Here is a 13,305-nt window from a genome sequence, read left to right as displayed (position 1 = left end):
ACACTTCTCACCACCTCTACCCAAACCACCCTCATCTAAGCCACCTGAATGAATGCAGTACACCCCTCACGGGCCTCCTGGTTTCTGATTCTGTCGTCCTACAGTCTATTCTTAACACAATTCTTAACAGAAGAATCCTAAGCGAGATTGCGTCGCTGCTCTGCTCAGATCCCCAGAATAAATGCCGAAGTCCTCACTGGCTGAGTAACCCAGTTCTAGGAATCTGGCCCCGGCTTGCTCAATGCCCTCATCTCCAGCCCTCTCTCTCACTCCACACCAGCCCCAATGGTCTCCCTGGCACTCCTCCAATACCAGGCACGCTCCCACCTCAGGACTTTCACACTCGCCGTTCTCAGTGATATAGCCCCACGCCTTGCTCCCTTGATTCATTCAGGTTTCTGCTCAGTCTGTTACCAGAGAGGCCTTCTCTGATTCCGTGTCTCAAACAGCAACCCACTCACCCCGCATTCCCTGCCCCCTCACTGGCTCTATTTTCTCCTCGCTGCTCATCACCAGCTGGCAGAGCACATATTCAGCAGGTGAGCATCTGCTTCCTTCCACCCGGAGGTAGGCTCCTTGAGGACAGGGGACTTCTTTGTTTACTGCTGTCTGCTCAGTGCCTGCTACGGTACTGGGCACACAGTATACCCTCAAAAAGTACTTGATGAATGAATGAAAAAATAAAAAAATGCCCAAACTGCAGTCAGAACTTTCTAAGTTTTTCACTTAGCATTTCTCCTACGAATGTGAGGCAGCTCAAGCCCCACCACCAGGACATTCACTTCAGCCACTTTTCTGCGAATGATGACAAATTTCTGCTGCTGTTTTCCCAACACAATTTAAACCTCTTATTCAACAAGGATGTAGTTGAAGAACAAAGAGCCTGCCCGTGATAGGGCATCGGATTCTGCACGTGGTAACCACCCCTATATGTCTTGTTGCCATCCACTCTGTGCTGTCACCTGCTGACCCCTATACAGAGACACAGAGATAACTTCCACTCCCATCGCCCACTAGGCCTCTGAATTTCATAAAGTCCATGCCTTAATTGGAAGGCCAAATTTACCTTTGCTTTGCCAAAAATTTCTGAAGTTAGGGACCAATGGACCCAATATGAAAAGGATAAATAATGCATACGCAGGCATGCTCAGTGTTGATGTGGGCACATGTGTTTGTATACGCCTGTGGCTCACGGCAACCTGGGCTAACCTTTGTATTTCAAATTGAAAGCTGGTTCTCTAAAAAGGAAGGGAAAAAAAGGCTAAAGCAGCGAATGGAAAAAATAAATCAAAAGCATAAAGAAGTTCAGCAAAATAAAGCGAAAAGAAGAATTAGCCTGATGCAGAAGAGAGGATGAGATTCAGAGTCAGGCAGACTGGGTTTGAATCCCAGCTCTGCCGTTTGTCAGCTGTGTGCCCTCAGGCAGGTCGGTTAACATCTCCAATCTTCAGTTCTGATAGCTCTAAGTGGAGCCAATTACACCTGCCTCAGAAGGCAGTCTGGAGGATCAGAGAGAGACCTTTAAAGTTTGTCCTTAATAAATAACAGCTGCCATTAAAATTATTAATAGACTGTTGAACTAATTTTTCAAGTTAGGAAACATTAGACTTGCTGTTTCCCTTGAAAATGAAAAAAAAAAAAGTCGTTTCATTGTAAGCCTAAAGTTCACATTTGGAAGGGAACTAGCCAACGTTAAAGAACAAGAGGTGGTGAGATGGGGTTCCTCTGCCCAATGACAAAGGGCCGTCTCTCTCGCTGTGTCAGGGAACTGACCTCAGAGAATCAGGTTAAAAGCAGGTGCAGAGGCTTGACCTGTTTCAATACGTGTGAAACACTCTGAACCAAGTGTTCATTTTTAAATGACACCTCTGGTGGCGCTGAACAGATCTAAGGCTGTGTGACTGTTGTCTGCCAACCATCTGGGTTGGGGCAATGCAGAAAAGCCCTTCCATCTGTGGTCCAAGGCTGAACATCCTTAGAAGTGGAAAGTAATATATCTTTGAATGATGTGTAAACTTGGAGAAAACCACGCACGTACTAATTTATGATATCTTACACAGCAGGTACTTAATAAATATGAGGGTGGTGATGAGGTAGAAAATATGAAACTAAATAATTATGGGGGTGATGATGAGGTAGAAAATATAACCTTGCAAATGTGTAAGTATCCATAATCAGCCTTGTATCATCTTTAAAAGAAAAAGGTAGACCGGCATATGATTCTGCTGAGATGGGAGAGCTATCAATAGCTTCAGGGTTGTAAGCAGATCGTTTGTTTGATATGACATTAAGTTAAAGCCCCACTAGCATCTCTACATTATTAGCTCACCAGGAATTAAAGAGTCTTCAGCAAGAATTTGCAAGCGAAAAGAAATGCTTATAAAATTAAGAGTTGCTATTTCATTCTATATCCCTTTGTACTTCTTGAATAAACGTCTCATGAACATAGCTGGACCACAGGTTAACAAACGAATATAGTTATTTGCCACTGAGCTAATCCTTCCACCATCAATTGTGCTACCATTGACATTAATGAGAAGTTGCAATGTTTGAGAGGAAGCTTACTTCAACCTGCCCACCCCTCCCTAGTACCAACTCTTCCCAGCATTCATCCCAACTCTGCCCAGCTATGCTGTACTCATCTCTGGAATCTTCCAGAATATTTGACAAGAATTTGTCTTAGCTGCCTTTTGTTCAGTCTAACAGCCTCTAAAAGAATGAGAAATTGATCCCTCCTCTTCGTTTCACTCCAACTGGTGACGCATTTGTTATCACTGGAATCAGTACAAAGGTGGATACCTAAGCAACTTTTAGTAAAATAAAGGAAAAGGAGAGCAGTTATCCCATTTACTAGGGTAATTGGTATTTTTACTAGAATTTTAAAATACAGATTTTATATATTTCAATGTTTTTCCTTTTTCCAATAACCAAAATAGAAACATTTGCTATATAAGCTTAAGAATAGTCTAGGTTCAAGCAGGGTTCAGATGCCCAGGTGAAAGAGCCGTGATGCTGGACTCAGAGAAGAGACCCCATGGATGCTCTGGCAGGGGAGAAAGCAAGCCGAGGTCCCACAGTTCCTTTCATAGCTACATTTGAAATTTATTCAGCAAATTGTCTTACACATATCCTTTTGGGGAAAAAAACAAAACAAAACGAGAGCATTATCTTCTCACAAATTTTTATCTGAGCGCAACCATCTGACAGCATACATGTTTGACTTTTAGCCTCAGCTTATTAGCATTTCAGGATTCTCTCAGAAATGTTCATCCTTGAAACCTTTGTATTTGGTATATCGTCTTTAAATTACATTGCAAAATACCCAGTAATGAAATATATACCAAAAATTCTTTTTAATCACTTTAAGCTCCAAACGAAGACAATCTGATTGGCATTAGATAAATATCCTGAATGTGGGATAGGCAAGAACACCTTGAAATAATGCTTAACTAATCACAAAGCAACTATTCTGCAATAGACGGGCAAACCACTAATTAGATGAAGGGAAATAAAACTGTCATGGTGGGATAAAAGGATAAAGAGAAATAAGCAGTAATTACTGTTTTATCGTCAGAGAAAGTAGTATCAAACACGGCTCGGTAACAAGAGGGAAAACCCACAGCTCTGTAAGTAAATACCAGCACTCACTAAATTAGTATTTGAAGCTAAACACAATTCGGATGACAATGATATCTCAAAAAGTGGATTCCAAAAAGGGAAACACAGACCCTAAAGAGTAAGTAAGAGCACTTTATGTAGGGCATGCGGCATAACGAAGAATACCATTACATGACTACATTCTTAAACTGCTTAAAAATTTCCAAGCCGGTCTTAAAATCGCTACTTATTAAGGACTGGGGTAGGACAACTAGACTAGGTTACTCTTTTCCAGGCTTAATTGGTACACATAATATGTAAATGGTGCCAGCAAGTATAACGGGCTGTGTTTCAAACTTTTAAGTTTGGAGCAACTTACATTCTGTTGCTTGGAATAATCTTGTGCCCTTCTCTGAACCAAGTGACTTGAGGTCTGGGGCAGCTGGTGATGGGCAGTAAGTTGAGAATTGCTGCATGTCCTTGAGAAACTGTTTTCCTCTGGTCTGTATCCATGAAATTTCCCATATCTGCAGAGAAAAACCAGACCTTTGAAGTTCCAGGAAACTCTTTTTTGAGGGAGAGGAGGCTCAAAGAAGGAAACAACTGTATTTTATAGCAAAGTCACTGACGTTGCTCTAATTAAGCAATAAGACGAGAGACTGAGCAGCAATACTGACGAGTGCAGAGCACGGGGAGAAGGGAAGCATGAGGTAAAGCCATGCGCCCCCAAAGTGCCCACAAAACACAGGATTCAGCAGAACTTCATGGTCTCTGTGCTGCTGCAACAACACAGTGAAACGTTTGCAGGTGATTTTAATACTGAAAGAAACCACTGAAAAGCATCCTAGTGCCACATGAAGTGGTTTTCACAGAAACTGTGATAAGATGCTTGTACACATCTCCCAGCTCCCAAATCTCTCCAGCTAGTGCCGCCCAGGCATCACTGTTCCCCTGCCAGATTCCCCTTCTCTTCCTTTCTAGGTTGACTGTCTTCCTAACAGATCTTTTGGGAGAAATATTTTCTAATGTTTGATTTGTTGTTAGAGGGTTTTCCAAACCCCACACCATTGATTTAGTTTGGGGCAGGTAGGTTTTGTTCCAGTCTTTGTTCTACTGGTTACCAACATTTAAAAAACTGGGGTCATACGAAAAAACAACCCAGCCATTAGAATGTGGGTATAAGCGGCCAATGTTTAAATTAGTAACATTTGAGATTTTGAAAAAATTTCCATATTATGATTATGTACAGCTGTATGTGTATCTACATAGATATGACACGTATACTATATTTTTGTCTGAATGTATATAAATTGGGAATAGTCTATAGAAGACCTCTATTACCAATGGGTTTTTGACTCAAAAGAAATTATTTCCCATGTCATAAGCAGCATTTAATATTCTAGGAAAAGGGTGAAACAAACTAATGAAACAGATTAGGAAAATAGGCATGGTAATTTTAAAGTAAAGTGAAATTTGTTATCAAAGAGAAGGAGAAAAGAGATGAGAGAAAATCTAAGAGCTAGAGATAAAGGATAGAAAAAAGGATATAAATAATCAAGCAAGAAAAAGTCCAAAATCTAATTTTATAAAATCGAATATATTACAATTAATTCCAAGTTGTTAACTTATTCAAATATATTTTGAGCATTGATGTGAACTTTTAATTGATTAATTAGTTTTCATTAATTCAATTGAATAACAGTTCTGAATTACTCTGCAGACAGATTTAGCTGAGTGATTTCACAACCACAATTCAGAAAAATTTAAGAATCCCCGGTAATTAAAAACATAACCAAACATGTGTGGCATCAGCACCTCACTCAGTCACTAGTAATTATAGTAGAGTAACTAGAAATTATTTTATTTTATATAGTAACACTGAAAACTACAGGCTCTAACTGGGGTTAAAATAACCAAGGGGAGGGGCCAGCCCCATGGCATAGTGGTTAAGTTGACTCGCTCCACTTCGGTGGCCTAGGTTTACAGGTTCGGATCCTGGGCATGGACCCACATCACTGGTCCGCCATGCTGTGGCAGTTACCCACATACGAAGTAGAGGAAGACTGGCACAGATGTTAGCTCAGGGCTAATCTTCCTCAAGCAAAAAAAAAAAAAAAAAAGAGGAAGATTGGTAACAGATGTTAACTCAGGGCAAATCTTCTTCAGCAAAAAATAAAAAGAGGGAGAAAATATTGTCATCATTGGTTAGCACAGCCCAATTTAGGAGCTCTTTAGGGTTCTTTAAAATCTATCATGACATACTAATATGTAATTTAAAATTTCATAACACTTTTTGCTTTCTTTTACACGAAGAGACATTTTAATATTAAATTCTAAATATAATAAGGCAGACAGGCCATTTTAGATGGATCCTACGCTTCACAGATTTTGGACTAGAAAAGTATTAAATGCTTTGCATAGACCAACTTCCCTCTTCCACTCCTCCTAAAGACTACACTAAAAATCAAGCTCCCTGCATTATGAGATCTTCAGTGACTTTTTAAAAGTTTCATTCTTCAAAATGGGTCTGCCCAATGGAGAATTAATTAAATCACTATAACATTATCTCCATCTGGGACATTGACCGTGTATGTATTTTCTGTTATGTAGCTAAAGGATTTCTAAGCAAATCAACATTGGAAAGAATTGATTACAAATTGATGAAATTGTATCTGAGTTTAATTTTTTATTTAAAAAGCATTTGAATCTGGAAATAATAAAAGCTAAGAGTAGCAAGCTAATTCATAATACAGAAGTCATCTTTTTTTTTATCCTGCACAGTGCCTTATAGGCCCTTTATTCTGATGAATTGAAAAAAGTGGCATGTGACTCATGAGCCACGTCATCATGATCAGACCACCAACATTGGCTATTTACTTATCTCTCAACCAATTTTAGCAATTATTCTATTCCAAAGAGAATCCAAGACAGAATTTCAGTTCCTACAATGGTTAAAAGTAATTTTGATTGGCATTCCCCACAGATACTCTGTTTTTGTTAGCTGGAGATCTTTTCAATGTACACATACATGCGACTTGAACTTCTGATCTTCTTTGCAAGAGTGCTCCCATTCTGTTCCGCACCACACAGCGGTAAAACCCAGCATCGAGCCTCTGTAGAGATGGAATAATATACCTGCCAAAACCAAGAAGAAGTGTTAATGGTTCGGATCGAGAGCAGCCCTGGCCTCTCGTCTAGCAGGTGCTCAGTTTTCATCTTGGTAAACTAATCTCTACACAGTCCTCCCCTGAGCCACGAACCTACTGCAACTGCAATTTATTTGTGAGATTATTTCATGGATATCTGTCTCCCCAAGTGGGCTGTAAATACTACGTGGAGCTAGGCTCTCGATCCGGCTTGTCATCTTGGTAGCCCTGCTGCCTAGTACAGTGCCATGCACACAGAAGATATCACTCACGGCTGCCTGAATGAATGAGAGACGTTAAACATCACTGCACTTACACTAGACTTTTCAATGAAAAATTTTATACTTCTACCTCTCAGAATTTCTAAAAGTTATTTCTAGAACTGGCAACAGTCTTAACGTAATGTATCATGTCACCCTATATAAAAGTTCAAACAAGGCTCTCAGGATGAGATACATCCTGAAATGTCACTAAGGCAAAGAAAGCAGTGACATCATGACACAACTCCTCTCACCATTCACGGTTGTAGACATCTCCCAACACGATTTATATACTTCCCTTTCTTACTTCTCCACATATGGCCTGACATTAGCTTTAAAAAGTTTTTGGATGACTGAAAGGTCATTTCATTCGTATTCCCCATTCCTATGACTGTAAGTAATCATCCTTCAAATCAATGCCTTTCTAAAAACTTCAGTAAAATTTTATAGGGAAAAAAATTGGTTAGAAGATACAGTTTCCATAAAAGCCTTGCTTTAGGTTTACCGTTAGTTTTATAGTTTTATAACTTAGGATGCTTTGAAATCCGTGAGTAAGGATGTATAACCAAGGATGTCTAAAGTGAGTTTTATGGCTCCAGAGCCCACATCCTCCACGCTGCCTAAGAGAGATCATTAATTAATTTCCAGGCCATATTCACAAACAAATCAAGAATAAGGCTTGAGTCCGGGATACTTTTCACACATGGGAAGGTGTTTATTATAACAAAGAAAAATAGCTAAAGCCCAATTGAATGGTAGCCTATTTTTCAAAAAGGAGAAAAGGCAATGATGCTATCCTCTACAAAAGATGTTCCAGTAGTAATCTTTATTTAAATACTTCCTCTTACAAAGTCAAATGAGGGAATTTTTTTTTTAAAAAATCAGGTAAAAGGCACAGTGTATGTTACGCTTTCTTTGCTCAGTTCCTAAGTATACCTTGAAATCTCTGATATTCAATCATTGCTCATCTTTTTATTCAACTATGTCCAATTAGTCAACCTGAAAAAGGTGCTGAAGGCATAATTTTTAAGTGAATAAAACATTTGGACACTACAGGTAATTGAGTATTAAAAAAATTAATCAAAGTATGTTTTCCCTCTGATAACCGTCTTGAGATCCTATGAGAAGATTAATAAAATCTTTTATGAAAATAATGTTGCTGAGTTTTAATCTATAAAATTTTCTTCTATTCTGAGGAATGGTTCATCGCAAACAAAAAATTAATGAGTAAAGAAAATCAGAATAATATCAAACTGAACACAAAGAGTCACTGCCATTTATTTAAGTTATAAATCAAGGTTAGAAGGATGAGCAGCTTTGGTTATTCTACACTGTGATTGTAATAAGGAGGAGTTTTGAGATTAGGTTAAAACAAAGTCAACAAAAGTTTCTGGAAAAGAGATAAGACAAGGTATTGGAGTATATATTCGAAAAACTACAAGAACAGGTTCATCATTGTAACATAACCATAGTTATATAATTGTTATTCATTCCATTTTTTCCTTTTTTGCAGTATCCTAAATAGATTTTAAATTCTTATAAATTTCTACAATAATCCTATGTACTAATGCACAAAAATAGCAGTGCTTTCAAACAACAGAGAGAACAGATACAAAATTGAATATTAGGCATGTGCTGTCTTGTACCATCTCTTTAGTCTAAGGTCCCACCAGGGAAAAAATATTCAAAAAAGTTGCAAAGTGCTCCACCTATTACAGGAATTCCTACACAAATTATGTTCACCTAACAGATGGGAATATTCATTGCAAGTCTATTGTTTATAAACACATATTTTTAAGCAGAGAAAATTTCCTGGCTCTTTATAAGAAAGTATGATAAAATCTTAGCACCATATGCCACTAAAATATAGAAAATGCCTATTTCAAATAAACATAGCAGGGAATATTTGCATTCACTGTATCCAGGAAGAATTCTACTAGACTAACAGAACATTTTCCAGGGCTAGTTAATCACACCAAATAGCAGGTCTCACCTCACTGTACGATTTCAGTAAGTCATCTGAAGTCAGAAACCCAAAGTAGCAAGGGCAGAAGAAACTGCTTTGAGGGGACACTTCAGCCCATGACAGAGAGCTTATTCACAACCCCCGATAGAAGATTCTCAAGTCCTCTGTAAGTACACCCACTAAAGAAAATCAAACACAAAACCACAACAAAACCAAGAGTTTAAACGTCCATTTCTTCTAGGTAGGAGAACACCTCAGTTTTGAACTGCCACTTGGAATGGCCCACGAGAACAACCCCAGACTTTCTCTAGGAAGCAGCTTTAGGTCCATTTCAGCCCATGATCAATTGCTTAACTAGCCCTGCCTGGAGTGGACATTTGACATCTTTTGTCTGCCGAGGATCTGTACCCTTTCCTGTAATTGGAGAAGTCTCCACTGTATAAGTCTTGATGGAGCAGACCCCTGCATTAACAGGGCACAGGTATGAGACACTGCATGACCGCTGGACACACATACTCTGGACTTCTAGATCTGGGGCTGGTGATGCACAGGAATAGGGCTAAAGGAGAATCTGTCTGACAGCAGCAGTGGTGGGGCACAGTGGAGCCCAGGACCAGGCAAGCAGTGTGAATGTCCAGTGTCAATCGCGGCAGTGGCTCAAGCAGGGGCATCCAGGGTCCAGTGGTACTAACAGCAGGACCCTTTCAGGACTGGCTCTTGAGGTGATAAGGCTCTGGTGGGCTCACTTCACTCTGTTCCTGCCCAGCCTCCAGTCTGCCTAACCCAATGTCCATGCAACACTTTCCTTTTCGTTTCAACAAGAGATAATTTGTTTCTGTGGCTTGTCCTGAAACTCCTCAAATTTCTACAACATGGAACTTAGCCAAAATAGTTTTGGCTGAAAAAACTTCCGAAGTTACTAGGTTCTCCATGGTCACAGAAAAACCTAAATAATGCCTCATTGAGTCACTTCTTTTTAAAAAAAAAAAAACCCATCGCTTCCTGGTAAAACACTGAGAATCATTAGGCGATAAATAGTCCCAAAAAACTGGGACAAATTAATTTGTTATAAGGAGTTTTCCTGAACGTGAACCACCAAAATTTTAGAAAATGTCTGACAAAATACTATCTGGTTTTAGAATAATTACTGTTGAGCAGTTCTTCCCAACAACAGCTAGCTACTACAACTAAGTCCGCAGGTCTACAGAGACCTACCATGGGTGAGAACAATAAAACCACATCTTCGGTACAGAGGAGAAAACCCTCTATATGTTTCTCCCTCTAAGATCAGGGGCATAATTCAGTTCACAAGAAAGAACTTTCATACCCATTAAAATTAGATATAAGGTTTTTTCTTCTAATGAGGGTCTACATCCATTTTATGCCACTCCAGATAAGACTATTCCGCACAACTTTAATTTTTTATGCTGGTATGAAAATATCTATTTTGCATGCAAATAAACAACCACATTCTATAATAAACTTCTGTATCTTGGTCCAAAGCCCATTCTTATCTTTAAAGTTAAAAAAGGGTTAAGAAAAAAATACCTGTAAGCCATTTATATCCTTACAACTACTTCAATTCTTTTTATGGAAGTGAGATGATAAATAATTATGTTTTCAATTTTATTTTTATAAATTTCCTAGATGAAACTTTAAAAAATAACAATAGTCAAAAGTGTAATGAGTCTATAGTTGGCTTTTCCCTGAAGCAAAATAACTAAGTGAAAAATCCAGAATGAAACTTGTTAAGAAAGATACAGATACAAAATTGTGAAGCTGTGTCCAGATCTCGAGTAGGTCCTAGGCATCAAACAAGCTGACGGTTATATTTTGAGTCCTTTCAAAAGAGTTAAAGTAATCAGTACAAAGCTAAAGTCAACAGCATGGTAAAGATGGAAGCCAGCCAATGGGAACATTATATTTGTAAGAGTTCGTTAATCTGTATTTTATTTAAAAATGTATATTACATCGAAAGGGGGCAATAAACAGGTCCTTGCTGGGGATGAGCTAATGATCTATAGAAGCTGTCGCAGTCGTTTGGGCATATAAATCTGTGGAATATAAGCCCTTCAGGGATCAACTGGGTGCTGAAATGCACATACCATGAAGAACTACATTTAAACTTTATCTTCACTCAGAGTTATAAAAGCCAATCCAGAGTTTCAAAAGTTAATGTTGAACTGCTCCCAAGAATCTTCTTCTAGGATTATGGTTTACATGAATGTTCTCTAAAACAGTTTTTGGATCATTCATTTTTCATTCATTCTTTTCTCCCATTATCGAATCAGGGGCAGAAAAGGAGAAATTCACATTTAGCGAAACACAAACTCATGACTGGAACTAGTCTGTCAAATCTGTTGTTAGGAGAAAATGCACTCTCAAGTCAGTAAGAATGGGGTTTCAGAAAATCTTTGGGGAAAAAGACACTGATTTTCTAGAGCTAAAAACCCTTTATTCCATCTCTGTTTACTTAATTCCTTGTATTGCCAGGTTCTCTATAAACATACAAAAACTTTCAGTGCATTATTTGAAGGGTTAAAGTATGAGGGGAAATTTTAGTTTCTACACAGTTAAAATTACCCATGCCAAGACACAATGGAAAGAGGACCCAAACTATTAAGCATTACAATATAAGCATAAGTGACTTGGAACCATAAAAAGCTCTCATTTGTCTCACTTGGAAGGATTTGTTGACAATTACGTTACAGAGTTCTTTGGTCATTCCTGCTAAAATTCTTCACTTAACATTCTACGATGATTCCTAGACAAATGAACCAAATGGAATTAATTTCCTAAATGCAAATAATCTCTGATAAGAACTTTGGAAGCTCAGTGCTAATTCTACTTCAGAAATTCTCCAGAAACAATCATATCTGCTACGACCACATGTAGTTGAAAACACAAACTAAAGTCAGAAATAAATACAAATAATGCTCAACTTTGTGGGAGGGATACAAGCATTGAGGCACGCCATATTAATATGATGAAAATCAAATAAGATAGCACAGGTTCATACCACATAAGCCTCAGAAGTCAGTGTTGGTTACCTCTACTTGGGATGAGATGAGATTAGTCCACCCACTTTTACCTGCCACAGTTTATTTTCTCCTTCCTCATAAACAAATAGACAAAAGGACCTGATGCCTTAGAAATGAGAAATTCATTTGGTTAATTCCAGGGCTCCTAAATATAAACTGTGTGATATAGAAGAAAGGCCAAAGTTAGGTTGAAAGCTTTATACTCATTGTCCCAACCATTCACATCTTGGGCACTGTGAAACAGGAAAGTTACTCTGATCCTTAAGCAGATTAAGGCTATAAGAGATCCTACTTATTTTAGCCAAAATGGGCAAGACTAGTTTATTTGAGCCAAAATATAACCTGTTGTTGTTACTGTGAGCTGGACAGTTCACAGAGGACAGGACCCATGGAGAGTTAAGCAGTAGAAAGGAATTACTATAAACCAAGGTCAGGAAAATTAAAGATGAACAACTTGGGGAACCCCGCCCTCTGCGGAAGACAAGGATGGGAGGCACATTCAGTTTGGCTGGTTGATGGAGAAACCAATTGGTTACATTTCACCTAAGAAAAAGGTTCTCAGCTAAAGAGATCTTTCTTCTTGGTGAGCAGCGAGTTCAACAGATACAAAATAAAAAGCATGTAGAGGAGTCTTGCCAATGGCTTAGTGATGAAGTAAAATTGGCCGCTCTATCTCAGGGTCTCAAGCCTAAAGGATATGGTGAAGGGATCACTTTCGGAAAATTTGACATGTCAACAATATTGAGTTTTCAGACATATGAATGTGGAATATCTGTCTATTTATATAGGTCTTCTCTTATTTCCCTAAGCAATGTTTTGTAGTTTTCAGTGTAAAAATCTTGCAAATCCCTTGTCAGATTTATCTCTAAGATTTTTTGACATGGTGTCATGTGTCACTTCACAAAGGGGATATGTGCTAAGAAATGCATCGTTAGGAGATTTCATCATTGTATGAACATCACAGAATGTACATAAACAAACCTAGATGGTAGAACCAACTACACATCTAGGCTATATGGTACTGATCTTACGGAACCACTGTGGTATATGTGGTCCCTCGTTGACCCAAAGACCATTAGGTGGTTCATGACTACATATAAACTGCAGACTATTCTTTGCTAATATACAGAAATATAATTGATTTTTGTATACTGATCTCATATCCTGTAACATTGCTAAATACACTTATTAGTTTTAGCAGCTTTTTTATAGAAAATATCACATTTTCTATATAGACAATCACATCACCTTCAAAAAAAGACATTTTTATGTCTTTTCTTACAATCTAAATGCCT

General features: G+C 38.3%; 1 protein-coding gene across 4 annotated transcripts in view; it reads right to left on the bottom strand.

Moving 5' to 3' along the window:
* The window catches only part of SDK1 (sidekick cell adhesion molecule 1), an 857,865-nt gene that overhangs the window by 526,344 nt on the left and 318,216 nt on the right, over positions 1-13,305 (bottom strand). For all 4 annotated transcript variants that reach the window (XM_070567258.1, XM_070567254.1, XM_070567255.1 and 1 more), the window contains exons 3-4: positions 6,626-6,732; positions 3,977-4,124 (exon numbers count right to left, since the gene is read on the bottom strand). In XM_070567258.1, coding sequence (XP_070423359.1) covers positions 3,977-4,124; positions 6,626-6,732 — 255 coding nt within the window. The remainder of the gene's footprint in view (positions 1-3,976; positions 4,125-6,625; positions 6,733-13,305) is intronic.

This window comes from Equus przewalskii, chromosome 12 (genome assembly GCF_037783145.1).
Source record: "Equus przewalskii isolate Varuska chromosome 12, EquPr2, whole genome shotgun sequence".
In the NCBI taxonomy this organism is placed as follows: Eukaryota; Metazoa; Chordata; class Mammalia; order Perissodactyla; family Equidae; genus Equus; species Equus przewalskii.
The sequence above is the reverse complement of the archived record's forward strand: the minus strand, read 5'-3'. Positions and strand labels throughout refer to the sequence as shown.